At 34.4% G+C, this 19,384-nt stretch overlaps 1 protein-coding gene across 2 annotated transcripts; it reads right to left on the bottom strand.

The window, feature by feature from the left end:
• Positions 1-10,816: 10,816 nt before the first annotated feature.
• LOC21408994 (ubiquitin-conjugating enzyme E2 7) lies at positions 10,817-19,142 on the bottom strand. 2 transcript variants are annotated; one of them, XM_024164724.1, is made up of 6 exons: positions 18,853-19,129; positions 18,626-18,728; positions 17,708-17,805; positions 17,520-17,620; positions 11,165-11,242; positions 10,817-11,080 (listed from the first exon to the last, which is right to left on the bottom strand). In XM_024164724.1, the coding sequence occupies exons 1-6, from the start codon at positions 18,896-18,898 to the stop codon at positions 11,003-11,005; spliced, it is 504 nt and encodes a 167-aa protein (XP_024020492.1). In that variant the 5' UTR covers positions 18,899-19,129; the 3' UTR covers positions 10,817-11,002. The 2 variants fall into 2 exon arrangements, with proteins under 2 accessions (XP_024020492.1, XP_024020491.1); XM_024164723.1 differs by having other exon boundaries at positions 10,817-11,242; positions 18,853-19,142.
• Between the last annotated feature and the right edge of the window lie 242 nt (positions 19,143-19,384).

Genomic DNA, 19,384 nt, shown 5'->3' with positions numbered 1-19,384 from the left:
AAGATGGTATCCTTCGCCTCAGAAGTAATAAACAGGTACTACGACATAGGGGCAGTTGAAGATGATGAATACGCTGCGTTCCTTACAGAAGGAGGGGATTATGACCCCATTGTCAGATAGATGTGTATTCCAGGTACCGAATGGGCCACAAAGGAAGATGACAGTGATGTGGCACACTACTTTCCCAAAAATTGCCTGAACATTTACGCCAAGGCATGGAATAAATTCATTTGCGCCTCCATTATGCCCACCAGCCACAAGCACCAAGTGTATACAAACCAAGCTGCCCTGTTGTTTGCAATTTGCAAAGGCTAGAGCATCGATATTGGTGTGGTTATTAGGGATGATGTGGGTTGTGGTTGTGGGCCAGCCGACGTGAGGCGAGCGTGGTGGTTCTATAATGGTGACCTCTGGTGGGTCTGTGACGGCCGAGAAGAGGTGGGCGCCGTTCTTTTGCTAATTTGAGCGTAAATTTTAAGTTGAGTTTAAGTTATAATTTGAGTTAAAATTATAATTTGAGTTTGTATTTAATTATAGATATTTAAGTTTGTATTTAGTTATATACATTTGAGTTATGATTTAAGATAAGAAATTGAGTTTATGTTTGAATGAATCAAATTTAAATTTGTATTTAGATAATATTTTAATAAAAATTTAATGCTGATAGAAAATTTTAATAGGATAAATGAAGTTTTATTTATCTTTTCGTAGTCAATGCATAAAAAAATCATCTCAATCAAAATTAAAACGAAAAAATTATAATATTTTTAAAAATAAAAAAATATTATTCATTAATTTGAGTTTAAATTTCTGAATTTGAGTTAAAGAAAAAATTTAAACTTGAGTTTTAGTTTCAAATTCGAGTTAAAATTTAAAATAAAATAAAATTATAATTCAAGTTTTTTTTTTTTAAGTTTTTAATTAAAAAAGAAGTTCTTTAATTTTTTATTTTTAGTTTTTGCTTTCCCTCAATGAATGGAGAAATGGCCGAAGAGAAGGAAGGACTTGATACATCTGTTATTTGTTTGTTTTTTTAAAAAAATCAATCTGACGTGTTTTTTATTTTTTATTTTTTTAATTAGTCTTTAAATTATATTTAATTTGTGTGCTTTTACATTAAGATCAATAGGTTTTTAAATTAATAATTAAGGTTTATATTTTAAAATACTTTTAACGGCGTGTCAGTCAGCATTTTGTTGAAATTATAGATAAAATCATAGAATTAGATGAAGTAGGCAATTTGACTATTTTTCTATGAATTAGGGAATATTTTAAATTCTTTTGAAACATTAACGGTTAAAGGAGGTACATGCTTTAGGATATTTATGAAAATAATTCTGAAGATAAATGAGCAAAGGTGGTATTCCCGTCTTGGGCGTTAAAATCAGACGGATTTCTTCAACTGTGTTGCACATGAGTGGGTGTTTGAGGGTAAATTGGAATGTTAATCTTAGCTTAGAATCTGGGTCTGGTTTAGGGCTGAGAGAAGCAAAAAATTTGGTGCAAAATTACTGAAGTTCCATGGCTATGGCGTATTGTGGGTATTCAGTTTTATTATTGTAGGAAAACCATGTTCAACGAGCACCTTGTTGACTGAAGCAAACCTTGGCGATGCATTTATGGCGGTGGAAATTAATTTATATATATATATATATATATCTATATAATGTTTTAGTTAAAAGTTTCTTACAATGTATTATAAGTTTTGTTCTTCTTAACTGTAAAATATAAATTTAAAAAAATAATAATAATTAAGGAAGTTGAAAATCTTTAATTACATATAGTGTAAATCAAAAGATTTAGAAGTAGTTATATTACTTCGTCTTTTGATGTTTTCTAAGTGAATCTGTTGCTTTTGGTTCAGAATTAAAATTTTATTAAGATATGTATTTAAAATAATAAATATTAATTTTTATTAATAATTGATATAAATTAATAAATACAAAAATAAATAAAGAAATAAAAAATTGGGAACAAAAGTGTACAATCAGATCATAAGACACGAATAGACTCAAAAGCGTCAGCGTAGAAAAGGAGGAGGAAGAAAAGAAAAAACAATTCAAATTTAAAGGATAAAAGTGATATTTCACTGTACTATCGAGAGTAAATCATGTCTCTTTTTTAGTATATATAATAATGTTGTGGCTCTATGAGTGAAATACTTTTTCTTATTCTAAAATTATTTTTTATTGGCTTGCTTTGTTTCTTAGGCTATACATTGTACAATAGTAATACAGTATACTTCATGGGCTATAATCTTTCTTGTTATTATTTTTCCTCAACGCGCTTTGCAGATGCGTGGCGTTGAATTAATCGTACTCTCTTGCAATATTTTGATTTCATTCTCTTTTTTATTTTTATTTTTTTTCTTGTTTGGTAGAACTTCTTTTTTTATTATGGATATCAATTTTGTTAAATGAAGGCTTTGCTTTTCAGTTTGCATGGTTCATCTTTTTCTTTGGTGGGAGAGTTCCGAAACTTTATTTTCAAATTTGTGGGTAAAGATCAAAACCTGGAATGGCCATGTTCGAATGTCAGCATGTGTGTTTTTTTTTCTTTACATTTTTGCCATATGCATGAAAATGATATAGACCGAACTAATTGGGTTTAGGGCTTTCTGTGAATGTGGTATCAGTAGAATATAGCATAGATATGTGTTTTTGTGAATGAAATTGCTATAGCTAGAATATAGACCGAACTGACTGTATGGGCTGAGTTGGGTGAAAACTTTTCTAAAGCCGGTAGTTGACACCAAAAAGATCAATTCATTTTGCCTTAACTTCTGCCATTTCTTCAGTCTCTCTGTTAAGTGAAGCAGGATTCAATTCCAGTTAAAATTGGAACATACAGGAGAATGTACACATAACACCCTTTTCCCAGTGAGTGTATACTACATGTTAGCTTCTCTGATAACTATATTCCAGATTCAATTCCAGATAAACTCATAATGCTTACCAGATTAGGACCTGCCCAGCCAACAACAGCTGAAAGAATAGTCATGACCTAGAAGGCAAATATTCTAAACGAGTGAGACCTCAGAAGTAAGAATAAGAGAGTTTTTTTTAGTAAGTATTGCAAGATTATAATAAACTCACAATTAAGATGAAAGGTAGCCAAACAGAACAAGTCTCCTCGCAAAGTTTTTTTCCTTCATGGCATTATGTACACCAAAAAATGAATTTGGAAACATAATTCAGAAAAATACACAAAGTATGATCATCAAAAAAAAATATAAAACAAAATAAAATAAAGTAGTGCAGCAAGCAAATAACTTTCTCAATTAAATGGCCATACAACCATAGAATGCACAAAAAATTTGCCTTACAGCATACAGGAAAATTTTTATGGGAAGTTTATATGAGAAGTGTTTTTGGTGGTTATGTTTTCTCAACTAGTAGTGCAGCAAGCAAATAAAAATTTGCTTCTCTTTCATGTTCTTGGTTGTGTTTTGTTGGTGGTTATGCTTCTTAAATTGTCGATGTAAGACCATGTCCTGTTTTTGCAAGCATTGGACTCCTCTTGCTTGTCATATGCGTACGTAGATGCCTAGGAAAAACTCATATGAGAGGCCGTTGTATTGGAGTCTTGCAGCATAGGAGTTTCTACTTGAGCGACTATACGAATACAATGACATAAACCACGGGAAGCTACCAGATCCTCGTGACTACAACCAATGGGCTGCTCGGATGGCCACTTTTTTTTATGGATATGTACCCGATGGTGAGCGGCTGAGGGAGAAACGCCGCCGACTTGGCAACCTTTCCTCAGTGTATAAAACGCTGCAAAACCATACAAGAGTAGGGTGGGATCCTATCAGTAAAACTTTCACATGCTCGGAGGAACTGCGGACATCTCTTTGCAAGGTAATATGTGTGATTCATTACTCCTCCATTAGTGATAATAGTTAGAGGTTACACTTTTGTAACTAAGTGTAACAAACTTACCAATTTCATTCTAATTTTGTTAGAGACATCGTGAAGTGAAAACATTGTTCACACACGGTTGGAAGCTTAATGAGACGTACTTGGCGGCCGTTTTCCCTTCAAGAGTTATGGCGTCTGCTTCAGGGGCATATCACCATGCCGCCCAAGTAGAGCCAATGGATGATGTTGCTGCTGGGGATGAACAACCACAACCTCACCAGAATGCTCCTTACCAAAATAGTGATGATGAGGAGATGCGTACTGAGCTTCGCAACCGCGTGGAAAGTTTTGGAAGGCGGATGACATCCAATGTCGCCTCATCATCACGAGTGATAAGAAAGAAACAGACAAGGGCACGCAAATTTAATGACAGTTCACAAGAGGAGTTGCTTGATTTGGTTAGGAACATGCGCGACGATTTGCGAGAGGACATTCGTTCAAGCAAAGAGAGTCTGCTGAGTAACAACACTGTCAATGGACCAAGTGAAACGGATATCATCATAGCGTCACTCTCGAAAATGGGAATTGACCCGTGTACGTATGCCCATGCATTTGAAAAAAGTAATGGCGTCCCCCACGTGGTGGTCAGCTTGGCATAAACTGGATGAACTCGTTAGGAGGGCCTTTTAAATGACTTTGTTGATGTGCCACCTAATTCATATAGCCAGCCGCCTCATAACTTCTCTCCTAGACCAAATCCATACAACCAGCGTCCACAGTCCTTCCATCAGCCATCAAACCCCTATAGTCAGTCCCCTAACCCATTCCACTAGCCTTCAATCCACCTAGCCCTTAAATGTCTGGTGCGATGTTTCTACTTATAGAGTTAAGTTATATTATATGATCGATTTTCCCTTGATATTAGACCACAGATTAGTGTTTAGTACCATGTTGTCGCGTGTAAGCTTGATTTTGAGACTGTATTCTATACTATTGTTGGTGTACCGGTTTACTTTCATTCTTTGTTATATGAGACTGTATTCTATACTATTGTATGAGACTGTGTTGCTAAGTTATATTAAATGGTCGATTTTTTCTTCATATTAGGCCGGTTTACATTCATGTGTTTACTTAAAGCATTTTTATGAGTACTTTCATTCTTTTCACACTAGCTTGCTATTCTTTTGATAATCCAACGACTTTGGTCAAGTTAGTGAGAAGTTGTGATATTGCATTTATTTGTGTTTTAATTAATGACAATGTTAAAATTATATGTTAAACTGTAAACCAACATGATGCAGCCTGAAAATGAGGAACGAGATAGAACGACGTCTTCAAGGCGTCGACGGAGATTTATGGCCGTAATAAGTGAAGCTACAGCTGCAGCCGCTTATTTGTCTAGTGACAGAGTAAGAAGGCCGAGGCACATTTATTCTTTAGGGGGCATGGACAAGGTAAATGAGTTATTAGCAAACAGTAATGAGACTGCAATATTTAACAAAGTGCGTATGGGACCACAAGATTTTATGATTCTATGTGAAAACTAACTGAGAAAGGTTTGCTACGACCCTCATACAACATGAGTGTACCTGAACAATTATTTGTGTTCTTAACAATTGTTTCACAAAGCCAAAGTAATCGTGAATCACAAGACGCATGACAAAATTCAAGGGAGACCATATCATGCAGGTTTACTGAAGTTTTAGATGCTATTTGTGCACTACATGATGACTTCATTAAGCCCCCAAATTATGACAAAGTGCCTGAATTTTTACGTGCCAACCGTCAGAGATATGGTACATGGTTCGACATAAGTTGTGTTGCTCTTTTATGTCTAATTTTTAACTATCTATCAATGGCATTCTTAATAATACGTCGATAAATATGTTTATATGAAACTTATGTGCAAAACTTTTGCTTGAAATGGTCAGGACTGTGTAGGAGCAATTGACGGTACTCATGTACCTTGTACACCAATTGGTGTTCATAATCCAACGGCTTATCGAAATAGAAAGGGTGTGAACTCCCAGACCATATTGGCAGTTTGCTCATTTGATATGAAGTTCACATACATATTATCCGGTTGGGAAGGTTCAGCCCACGATGCTCAAGTGCTCGCAGATGCGCTTGACAATCCTAGGTTTCAGTTCCCACGTCCCCCACCAGGTTACACTTATGTCTATTTATTGTTATGGACCTTCAATTTGCAGCCTAATTTAGATATGTTGCACATGAAAATACTATCTTGTTGATGCAGTATATGCGAACAATGATTTGTTTCTCGCTTCGTGCAAAGGTGAGACTTACCATTTGCCTTATTATAGAAGGAGAAGTGGTGGATTTCAGAGACCTAGGGATATTTTTAACTACAAACACTCATCATTAAGAAATTGTATAGAGCAAACATTTGGGGTTTGGAATGCTAAGTTCTCTATCCTAAGGCGGCCTAATAATACATATCCAATGAATAAACAAATGAAAATTCCAGTTGTCTGTGCAATACTACATAATTTCATTCACATGGTTAATGAGGGGGATCAGCTTCTAAGTCAATACCACCGTGATGGTGTACCTGTAAGTGAAATAGATCCAAACAATGATGATGAATTTGATGACGATGACAATGATGGCAATGTCCCTGAAGGCCCAGTTGTAACAGCAGGTAGTGTTAGTCGTACAGAGATGAGTCGTTTTAGGAATCGCCTTGCGAATAAAATGTGGGTAGAATACCAAGGAAGCCGTGGAAAACAAGTTTGAAAGTATATAACAGCAATGGGATTCTACCTCTGTTACTTTATAATTCGTGTATTCATTGTAGTTGCACAAAAAAAAATTTGACGTTCGTAACGCACGTTTGTATCATGTCAACTAATTTCTCTTTTCAACCCGAATGCTTGTTATTTGCCTTAGTTTTGGCTAATGCGCAATTTTTTTCCATTTATTTCTCATTTAACTTATTATAATTTTGAGTTATAATTTTTTGCATTTAATTTTGTCTCTAATATTTCATTTTCTTACTTATATACCAAATTATATTTTTTAAAATTACACGTAACGTAATTTACATGAACACAAGATGGTTCTTATTTTGGTCATGGTTCAAAATCAGAAAACAACACAACCAAACACTTGTTCGAATCATGATTCAAGTTAGAATCAGAATTATGCCTCTACACATTCAAACAAAGGTTCAAATCACCATGAAACATAATTCAAATCATAAATCATGATTCTGAATCCAAAGACTTAAATCACTCTAATTACAATCCTTATACCAAACGGACCCTTAAGGTCCCACTTTACTTCCCATCCACCTAACGCCACTATTTTAGCCTTAGACGTTTGTCTCTTTGATAGTCTTTTTTTTTTTTTTTTCGATGCAACCTCAAGTCAATAAAAAGCTCAGCTGCCTCGACAGGTTCAATTAGCTATTAACTTTTAGCAAAAGAAAAAAATACAATTATCAAGTAAATGTGTCAATATCTTAAGCTTGGAGCTCAAATTGTTTGCCATTGGTTTGCAGACAATTTTTGCGGATACGAATGTATAGTTGGATGATTATGAATACGATAGAGAGATGGAGAACTAAAACAAAATTATGTTGATGAAGACATTGATATCAACATAATTTTGTTTCCTGTCATCAACATAATTTGTTTCCTGATATATAAGTGGCAATTCTATTTTAAATTGCGGACCCATGTTTGAACAAAGCTAATCTTCACAAATTCAAGTTCCAAACTTTGAGACACTTTTGTTCCAACTTACATTCTACAGCAGTTGTAGCAAGGAAGATGTGAGGTGCAACCTGAAACTTTAATTATCTCGGCTCAATCTTCATTATTATTTTTTTTTATAGAAAATTTCATTCTAATATTCTGAAATTTGAATTCAATACTCTATGTTTTTAATAATTTTATGCCGATACCTCAACCTTTTGAAAAATCTTCTTTTAGTATCTCGAGACAGTTTTTTGAGATACAAAAAGTAAAATTACCCTTATTATTAAATATATAAAAAATTAAAAAACAAAAACTTAAACCTACATTCAAACCCCTAAATTTCACTATGTCCCAAACATAAAGTAAAAATCTTGGTTGCATGTTTAAGATTTTTTAGAAAGCTTTTTATATATTTAATAATAAGGACAATTTTATTAACTTTTCGTGTCCCAAAAATTTACTCCGAGATATCAAAAATAATTTTTTTTAAAAATCGAGGTACCGGCATGAAATTATTAAAAACAAAAAGTACCAAACTCATATTTCAATATAACAAAGGATATCAAAATGAATTTTTTTCTTTTTTTTTAAGCATAAAGTTAAGCATTTGAACTCTACATCAAGGTAGAGTTGAATGTGAATTACTATTAAACTATACCTACAACATTAACAATGAATGCACAGAAGAAAAAAAAAATGGCGCTAAATGATAATTGATTTTTTTTTTTTTTTTACATTACTCCATTAATTCTCAATATAGTAACAAAATCCATGACGAATACCCAAATTCTTAAAGAGAAAACCTAATCCTAAATCATAAATCTCCTCCTGCCGCATATGAACAACAATGGATGACCATGAATGTGTTGCCACTGAATTGCAAACTATCAGCAAAGAATTGATTACTATTTACATTCTCTCTTTCGAGGCCATATATGTGTGTGGGTGTGTGTAAATATATGTATATATATACACACACATATATAGATATATATATATATATATAAATGCGTTATCTTCTTTTATGGTCATATTGAATGGTTTCGGTTGGATCTCAGACCAAAACTGTTTCTTTGTGCGTGTCTCTTATTTATAGCACTAGTAAAAGACGCACGCGAGTTGCAATAGAAACCAAAGAGAGAAGAGAGAGAGAGATAAATTAACAATAAAATACAAAAAGATATTTTTTATAAGGGAAGAAAAAAGATATAAATGAAAAAAAGTACGTAATTCATACTGTCATTGTAATGTAGAATTATTTTTCTAGAATTATTTTTTTTAATATATAGACCGCACAACCTGTTTTAATAAAAGAGTTATGAATTTAGAGGCCACCTTAAACACGTAATACAAATATTATTTAATTTAACCACCTTTTGTTGCTCTTGAAGTAAGAGAAAATAGTAAATAATAAGCAAGTAAAAAATACAAAAGAATAAGGGTATAATAAGTAAGCTCAAAGTAATAAGAATAAGATTGAATCATTTTTTTTTAAACTCAAAGTAATAGAAAACAATAGATAACAAGTAAAAAATACAAAAAATGAGAAGCGTAAATAGAAGCTCTAAGAAAACAGAATTTGTAACTTGCTATCCTCTTGTCTAGCGGGCAAAGATTTACCTCCGAAGAAAGAATGATTCATTCGGGTCGACATGAGAGTCCAACTACATTACCAAAATTCATGTTGTATATTTGAAAAAGGTTGACTCCCTTACTTCTCAAGGGCATAAATGGAAACAAAATTAAACTATTTTCACAAGTAAAAAGCGTAAAAGATGAAGCACATTAAATGCCAAAAAAAAAATCAACAATGGCTTGTTTGATCACATTTTTAATATATATATATATATACATATATATATTATATAGCTAGTAAAAAGTAGGAAAATAAGATATGAATTTGACTATCATATTTATTGTATATTAGAAAACAATTTTATGATATAGACAAATAAATCTAGCTAATTGTCATACTCTATTATTTTACTTAATATATAGATCGTAGTGCCTATTTTGATGAGGCGAGTCTTGTGAGTTCGGAAGTCACCTTCAAAACATAATTCAAATATGAGTAGTGCAAGAGAAACTCAAATCCTAACTTTTATGTATCATGGCAAGTGAGTTGTCATCTTTTTATTAGTAGATGAATCTTTTTCGTTGTTGACATAGCAATGTTTTAAACAACCACTAATATAAAAGTGACAACGCACATGTTGAGATTTAAAAGTTGGTGTTCTTAATATCATTCTTCAAACAAATTTTTATTTGACCACTTTTTCTTAAAACTGTAAATAAGAGAAAACAGTATAAAATGATATAGTAAAAAGTACAAAAGGTGAATAATATAAATGAAAACACAAATTAAATTATTTTTTCTTAAGCCTTTAGTAAGAAAAAACCATAGATAATAAGCAAAAAACGTATAAAAAATAAAGGATATAAATAAAAATAAAAATTAAACCATTTTTATCTTAAATTCTAAGTAAGAAAAAACAATGTATAACAAGTAAAAATTACAAAAAAGTGAAAAATATAATTAGAAACACAAATTAAACTATTTTTTCTTAAAATTTAAGTAAGAGAAAATAATAGATAATAAGTAAGTAAAAAATCTCACATTTATTATAAAAAAAAAAATAGAGACAATATATACACACACATAGGCGCGCGTGCATATAATATATACATCCCAAGGAGCACCCATTTGGCTGTTTCCATGTAGCTTGGGCAAGTTCTTTTCCTTCTGGGTACTTATATTTTCCTTTTGTAAGATCAAGGAATTATCGTTGGATGAACAAGGCATGTAAACACAACCAAAGTAAACTGCAAAGAGTCAATATGATGCACTAAAGTGTAAATAAACAAACTAAAAGGGCGCAAAATTACTTCTCTTTTAGGTTCCATCTTAGGGCTTTACATTCACTTCTCAAAAAAAAAAAAAAAAAAAAAAAAAAAAAAAAAAAAAGAGAGAGACTAAAGCGTTAAGAACCAACCGACGCCCTCTCTAAGAAAAGGTCTTTAAATTTTCTTTCTTCCTTTTTTCATTTTCATCTAACAAGTTAATGGTGTAAAAAGTAGTACTGGCTGAAGTTTCACTGAATCGAACGTACCCTAAGAGCAATCCAACAAGCAAGATTCTAATTCAACAACCACCATGATCACAGGATTAAAATAGAAAAAGAACTGAAAATTCTGAACTCTCAAGACTTGCACATAGTTTAGAAACTATTAGACACTCTTGAAATATCTAATCATCATTACTGAAAAACATTCAAAAACAGCAGTCTTGGTGAATTGCAGATGAATGAAAATTCTAAAGGATGAGCATGCTAAGATCTCATAGCAATCAACCCACCCCTCTAAAAAGATATATTTCGGCAGACATAAATTGCATCTCGTAATAGAATATAGAGTGAACTATAACATTTCTTGTGATTTCCGGACGCAGCGACTGACTTTCTTCCTGAATTCACTCCTTCTTTCTCTCCATTCTTTCTGCAATACATCCACACATAGGCCCCAAATCAAGTTCAGATACATTACTACGTTAGAACGATTGATGAAAAGATACCCACTTACCGCAGCTTCAACATTTGCAGGAGACTCATCATTAGGGCTTGAAAGCATCGATATGATGCTCAATACTATACTCTCGACCTACAAAATGCACACAACATCCGGGAAAAGAACATTATAGAGAAGAAAACTGGAGCAGAAAATAAATGAAGCCTAAAAAAAAAAATGTGTTCATGAGTCTGTCACATCTGATACAGCAGCATTTGTATCTTACTAAATTCAACTCATCCAGAGTGCTACTAAATTTGGAATGACTGCTGATTGCACTATCATAATCTCTATGATCTCTTTGCATAGACCAAATCCTGTTTATCAGCACTGAACTGTCCTTGTGATTTCAATGTCTTAAAGCCCTCATCCTAAGGGAAGACTTTGAATAAACGAGGTTTACACTGATTAAGATGTAGTATGCAAAAATTATCAAAACTGTAGAAAGATAGGATTTTTTCTGTTATGTTTTAAATTTAAACCGATTATTAGGATCGGTTCTAGATATCTTTTAGGAGTACTTATCAGTTCCTATATTTGTGGGATATTTAATCAGGGCGATAAAGATCAGATCCTAGGGCTAGTCTATTTATTTTTTTCACTGCTATACGTTTGAATAATAATCAGAAAAATTATTTCCCCTCGGTCATGGGATCATAACTTAGGCTCTTCCAGGGGAATTTTTAATGCCTAAAACAGCCATGACAGGGGCAAATAACTCCGCATCCTCAGGAACCACTGATGGCAGTACGTCAACAAATTCTGCCATAACAATACATGGATTAGAGAATCCATCTCTTCAATTGACCGTTCACAAATTGAACGGTAAAAATTATTTAGAATGAGCACAGTCGATTAAACTGATGATTGACGGTAAGGGGAAACTCGGCCACTTAACGGGAGAAATGAAGAAACCAAAAGATGATGATCCGGCCTTGAAGACATGGAGATCCGAGAACTCTTTGGTGATTGCGTGGCTCGTCAATTCCATCGAATCAGCCATTGGAAAAGTTTTTTTGTTTTTACCAACAGCAAAAACAGTTTGGGAAGCTATTCGGGAGACATACTCAGATGCGGAGAATTCATCTCAGATCTTTGAATCAAAGACGAAGCTGTGGCTGTCTAAGCAGGGCGATCGAGATGTGATGGAGTATTACAATGAGATGACTGCTTTGTAGCAGGAACTAGACTTGTGTTATGATGAGGAATGGGACTGTGCAAAGGACAATTTGAGGTATTTGAAGAGAATGGAGAATGATAGAGTGTATATGTTCTTGGCAGGATTAAACAAGAACCTGGATGAAGTTAGAGGCCGTATTCTTGGCAAAAGACCCCTGCCATCTCTCCGTGAAGTGTTTTCTGAAGTTCGAAGAGAAGAAAAGCAGAGGAAGACGATGATGGGAGAAGGCAATCAATTAGACACTGAAGCTTCTGATCTAGCGGCAAGAAACAATCAATCCACGCAACCTAGTGGACAAAATAGAAGCCAAAACAGAAGGGGAGAAAAAGTATGGTGTGATCATTGCCATAAACCTCGACATACGAGAGACACATGCTGGGAGCTACATGGAAAGCCACCAAACTAGAAACCAAAATCATTCGGACAACCCAACCATGACTCAAGGGCGTTTTAGGCATGTACTGAGGAAAAGAGCACACTTGGGGGAACCTTAGAGACTCCTTTGTTCAGTAAGGAACAATTAGAACAACTGTACAAACTTTTACAATCCACACAACTCTCAAACAATGTGTCATCCTCTTGTTCTTTAGTGCAAAAAGGTCATTATCGTCAAGCTCTTACCTTGTGTGTGTCCCCTATTTCGGGTTGTCCATGGATCATTGACTCAAGGGCAACTGATCACATGACTGGATGTTCTAAACTGTTTTCTTCCTATAGTCTGTGTGCAGGGAATCAAAAAATTAAAATAGCCGATGGTTCTCTTTCAGCCATCGCTAGGAAAGGATCAATAGCTATTTCGAAATCCCTTGTTCTCCATAATGTTCTTCATGTTCCTAATCTCTCGTGTAATTTGTTATCCATTAGTAAATTAACTTGTGACCTAAAGTGTTGTGCTAAATTCCTCCCAACTCATTGTGAATTTCAGGAAATGGAATCGGAGAGGATGATTGGCAGTGCTAAGGAGAATGGTGGACTCTATTACTTTGAAGATGGAAGTAACTCATGTGGACAAGCTCAGTTTTCTAGCCTTGAATCGTTATCTATCTCTAGGAATGATGAAATAATGCTATGGCACTTTAGGTTAGGCCATCCCAACTTTCAATATTTAAAGTACTTGTTTCCTAATTTATTCAAAAATAAAACTGCATTACCTTTTCAGTGTGATATTTGTCAAATTGTTAAGCATCACCGTACATCATTTCCTGCCCAGCCATATAAGTCATCTAAACCCTTTGCACTTATTCATAGTGATATATGAGGGGCCGTATAGGATCCCAACAATTTCTGGAAAAAAATGGTTTCTAACTCTAATTGATGATCATACTCGTGTTTCTTGGGTTTATCTACTTAAAGAAAAATCAGAAACTAAACAAGTTTTCAAAAAATTTTAAAATATGGTGGAAACACAATTTCAAGAAAAAATTCAAGTGTTTAGGAGTGACAATGGAAGAGAGTATTTCAGTAAAATTTTGGGGGCATATTTTTCCGAAAATGGGATTATTCATCACAGCTCTTGCATAGATACTCCTCAACAAAATGGAGTGGCAGAACGAAAAAATAAGCATCTCCTAGAAGTTGCTAGGTCCTTAATGTTTACAACTAAGGTTCCTAAAATACTTATGGGGTGAAGCTATTCTCACTACCAGCTATTTAATTAACAGAATGCCTTCAAGAGTTTTGAATTTTAAAGCACATCTGAAAAAGTTTAAAGAAATCTTTCCTACATCACGGATCGTCTCTGATTTACCTCTTAAAGTATTCGGATGTGTGCCTTTTGTGCATGTACATAATCATAATCATGATAAATTGGATCCTCGAGCATTAAAGTGTGTTTTTCTTGGTTATGCACCAACACAAAAAGGTTGCCGTTGTTTTGATCCTAAAACAAAAAAAAATTTTGTCACCATGGATGTAACATTTTTCGAATCTCAAGAGTTTTTTTAATGCTCCTCTTCAGGGGGAGAATACCTATGAAGACTCACTGTTTGAAATTAAAAATGGCAGCAATCATATTGAAAATGAAAATGACAGCATCACTGTTACAATTGAACAGCCTACCCTAGTGCCTAGCAATGAAGTTGTTACTAGAATAGATGATGACAAAAAGGATAAATTATTTGGGCTTGTCTACTCGAGAAACAGAAAGATTCAAAGTAAAGATGACATCGAATCCTTACAAGGTCGAGATTCCAATCCGAGTCCAGATCCTAATGTCATGGAGTCTTCAAATCCGGGTAACATTTCTGAATTATCCTCTTCTTCTAAAATTGTTGTGCCTAAAAACATCCCCATTGCTCTTAGAAAAGATGTTAGGCAATGTACTCAACATCCTATTTCAAATCATGTGTCTTACAAAAATTTGTCACCTTCCTACTCTTCGCTTATTTCACATTTGTCAAGTGTGGATGTACCTAAGAATGTACAAGAAGCTCTAAGTGTTCCGGAATGGAAGAAGCCTGTTTTTGAGGAGATGGAGGCCCTAGAGAAGAATGGCACATGGGAGAAAGTGAGTTTACCTAAAGGAAAGACACCAATGGGTTGCAAATGGGTCTTTACTGTGAAGTTTAATTCTGATGGAACTGAGGAGCGTTACAAGGCGAGATTGGTGGCTAAGGGGTTTACACAAACCTATGGGATTGACTATCAAGAGACATTTGCTCCCGTTGCAAAGCTAAACACAGTTCGGGTCCTACTCTCTGTAGCTGCAAATTTAGATTGGCCTCTATACCAATTAGATGTTAAGAACGCATTTCTTAACGGGGAGTTAGAAGAAGAAGTGTTTATGGATGCTCCACCGGGATTTGAAGAAAGCTTTGGAAGAAAAGTCTGCAAACTCAAGAGGTCTCTATATGGCCTAAAACAATCTCCAAGGGCGTGGTTTGAGATATTCACTAGATTTGTTAAGCAACAAGGCTACACTCAGGGATAAACAGATCACACTATGTTCATGAAGCACACTAGTGGTGGTAAAGTAGCAATTTTGATTGTCTATGTCGATGATATAATTCTTACTGGTAGCGATGAGACAGAAATCACCAGGTTGAAGAAATGCCTTACAGCAGAATTTGAAATGAAGGATTTGGAACCCTTACGGTATTTTATGGGAATGGACGTTGCTAGATCAAAGAAGGGGATTTGTGTGTCTAAGAGGAAGTATATTTTGGACATGCTTAAAGAAACTTGGATGAGTGGATACAAACCAAGTGACACACCTATGGATCCAAACCAAAAGTTAAGAGAAAAATCAGGGGGAGTGCCAACTGAGAAAGGGCAGTACCAACGTCTTGTGGGAAAGCTGATTTATCTTTTCTCATACAAGACCCAATATTGTGTTTGTAGTTAGCGCAGTACGTCAGTTTATGTACTCACTATATGAGGAACATCTTGACGCCGTCTATCGGATCCTAAGGTATCTAAAAGGGTCACCTAGAAGAGGTCTTTTGTTCAAAAAAAAAAAAAGACTAAACGAGTGTGGAAGAGTTCACAGATGCAGACTGAGCAGGTTATATTACAGAAGATTGACATCAGGATACTGTACATTTCTTTGGGGCAATCTTGTTACTTTGAGAAGTAAAAAGCAAAATGTAGTAGCCCGGAGTAGTGCCGAAGCAGAATTTAGGGCTATGGCTAATGGAATATGTGAACTATTATGGCTAAAGAGTGTTTGAAGAGCTGAAACTGAAATTAGAAGCACCCATGAAAATGTTTTGTGATAACAAGTCAGCAATAAGCATAGCAAACAACCCGATTCAACATGATCGTACGAAGCATGTCGAGATTGATAGGCATTTTATCAAAGAAAAGCTGGAAAGTAGAGTTATATGCATGCCTTTTGTTACCACTAAGCAATAGTTAGCTGATGTCCTAACCAAGAATCTGTTTATGACAAAGTTTGATTTGTTAACCAGTAAGTTGGGCTTGAATGATATCTATGCTCCAACTTGAGGGGGAGTGTAGAAAGATAGGATTTTTTCTGTTATGTTTTAAATTTAAACCGATTATTAGGATTGGTTCTAGATATCTTTTAGGAGTACTTATCAGTTCCTATATTTGTGGGATATTAGTTAGGGGGATAAAGATTAGATCCTAGGCTGGTCTATTTATTGTTTTCACTGCTGTACGTTTGAATAATAATCAAAAAAATTATTTCCCCTCAGTCCTGCGTTCAAAAGCCTTACTCAATAAATCACTAACTTAGCAACAAAAGAAAGCTTAAGTGGTAGCCACAGGGCGATCTACCAAAATACAGTATATATAGCAGCAGAAAGTTTGACAATTAACGCTAAAAGCATAAACCATTTGCCTGTTTGTTCCCCGCTTTCACTTATTCACTCAAGCATCTTCCCCTCCCTTTCACATACATCACATCCATACTAGAGAGTGGAGACCAACATACTTTATAATTAGTTACAGATTAACCAATCAGTTTCTGATACTCTCCTCGAGAAGAATGGAATTTTGGAAGAAAACTATCACAAAGTTGTTTCATGCACAACTATAAGAGTTCTTTTTCAGCTAAACTATGTTTCAGTAACCCATGCATGTGGTGGTAAAACATACGTCGTGTAAAGAAAATAATAATAATTAACCCCAACTCAACTCAAGCAAGCTTTTCAAAACTAGAGTTGTGCTAGGGTTAAAGAACAAGCACCTCAATCCGGGCTTAGGTTGAGATCCATAATACAATTGCTCAATTCAGTCATGGTGATAAATCTCAACCTTCAGTCATACAACTGGCCACCACCAAGTTAAACTGCGAATCAGAGCCAATATCAGATGACCAAAACTTTTATCAGTTATTAAATAAAACACAGGAACTCAATTAGCGACATCATGCTCAGCTCCAAGTTTTCACTCTTCATTCTCATTCCCACCGACAACTTTTGCTCTCAGAACTCTAACAGACAAACTGCTAGCCCAAGAATCCACCGACCTCCAACGCTATTGTTAAAAAAATGAAAGGAAAGGGAAAAGAATCCACCAATAACCATTATTATAAAAGTGCTTGGCAGTTTCAACCACATATTTAACTAATTTCTATACTCGCACAAGTCACATCATTTACGTGTGTGTGCAACCAAAGAAGGTAACACCATGCCACAAATGTAAGGAGCATCACACCATAACACGGACATAAAAACTCAATGACAACTCAAGAAGAGATAATGCCAACACACTTCAAATATATACCGTATGAACCGGACTCCAACGCTCGCTCGCAAGCTCATAGCCATTCGGATCGTCGCCGGGAGGATGAAGAATTGAAATGCAAACCTTCCCATCAGAATAGACTGAAAAACAAGACAGGAACTGTCAGAAAATTTTCCCAAAAAAGAAATTTGACTTAAAATTAGAAACGTATCAACATAAATATATACCATTGGGATGCCAAATCTCTGAGGTAAATCTCACTGTTGGAGGGCTGTTTGGATAATTGGCGGGAAAGCTCATTATGGCATTAAAGAAACCACCCTCACTGGCATAAAAAAAATAATAATTGCAATAAAAAATATATATTCAGGTCAGTTCCTCAAAAAATTTAAAAAAATTTAAAAAAAAAAAACCATTGAACAGCAATCAAACACAGAAAAACGTAAGTTTTCGGGTTAATCTGACAAATGGTTCCTGAAGTTTAATCTCAATCCCATTTTAATCTATGACTTTTCAAATGTCACACAGTTAGTCCCTGAGGTTTTATTCTAATTAAATTTCAGTCCTTTTGTTAGTTTGGTATTCAATATTTGACAGAATCTGTAGAAATTATGGACTAAAATTAAAAATATATAAAGTTTACAAACTAAAACAATACAAAAAACTAAAAGTTAATTTCCACAGATAGACTTAAAATTTTAATTGTTTCTAATTTTAAACTCGATTTTACACCGATTCGATCAAATTTTAACGCCTAACTGATGGAATGACCGAAACAGAAACAAAATAAAACCTCAAGGACCATCTATGTGACGACTGACGTTTAAAAAGTCAGAGACTAAAATGGGATTGAGTATAAACCTCAACACCATCTGTGAAATTAACCCTTTTATAAGTCCTAGATGACAAGAAAAATCTTCTTGTGAAGATCAAAACGGGACTGATCAAATACAATCATTGAACGACTTAAAAAACTTTTCTTTTTTTCTTTTTTTTAACCGACAAATAATTTGACGAATCAGTATCCCAATAATTAACCTAAACAACCACAATAATTCATTTTCAGATATCTAACCAATAATTAACCTATAATCAAATCGAATTCCAAAAACTAAGAAAAGGGAAAAGATCGGATTAGAACATACTAGAGCGTATCCGGAGGACCGATAATTGTGACACTCCATTCAAAGACATTGCTTTCGTCGACCAAGCCGGCCGAGAAGCCATCAACGGGATGTTTGCAGAGATCTGAAGCCACCAAAAAAGATCAAAAGAAAATCAGAAAAAACAAACACAAGAAATCGATAGATAAATAAAAACAAACAGATCAATTGAATAGAGAAAGTATTGATTGATTGATCGATTGATTGACCTCTGAGTTGCTTTTGGAGAAGAAGGCTTGCTTGCGACGCGGCCATGGAAGAGGTAAAAATCGGAGGGAACGAAGGATGTTTCCAAATGAGTTTTTGGGTCTTGGAAATTAATCAAAGGAAAGAGGCTGTCTTTCTATTTATACGCCACCGAGGAGGAATGACAAGAGCCATTTGGACCTTTGGTTCTCCCTATCTCTATCTCTCTCTCCCATACCATTCCCATAAATTATGAGGAGAATAAGTAGAGAATTAAATAATGGAAAAATATATTTGTGGCGGTATTTTCTCCCACTCTGTAGTCCTCGGGAATTGGGGTGATCTGAATTTGTTTTTAAATTTTCAGTGGTATGTTTACCTTTAAGTATGATTAAAAACAAGTCAGATTAAAATATATATATATATATATAATAGATAATTTGTAATATAGATTTAAAGCTTGTTCAATTGTATTTATAAGTTATGGTAATTTGAGTATAGATTTTGAGTTAAATTTAAGTTATAATTTGAGTTAAAGTTGTAATTTGAGTTTAT

The sequence above is a fragment of the Morus notabilis genome, unplaced genomic scaffold (assembly GCF_000414095.1).
Source record: "Morus notabilis unplaced genomic scaffold, ASM41409v2 Scaffold42, whole genome shotgun sequence".
NCBI lineage: Eukaryota > Viridiplantae > Streptophyta > Magnoliopsida > Rosales > Moraceae > Morus > Morus notabilis.
This window is presented reverse-complemented; position numbering and strand designations above follow the sequence as displayed.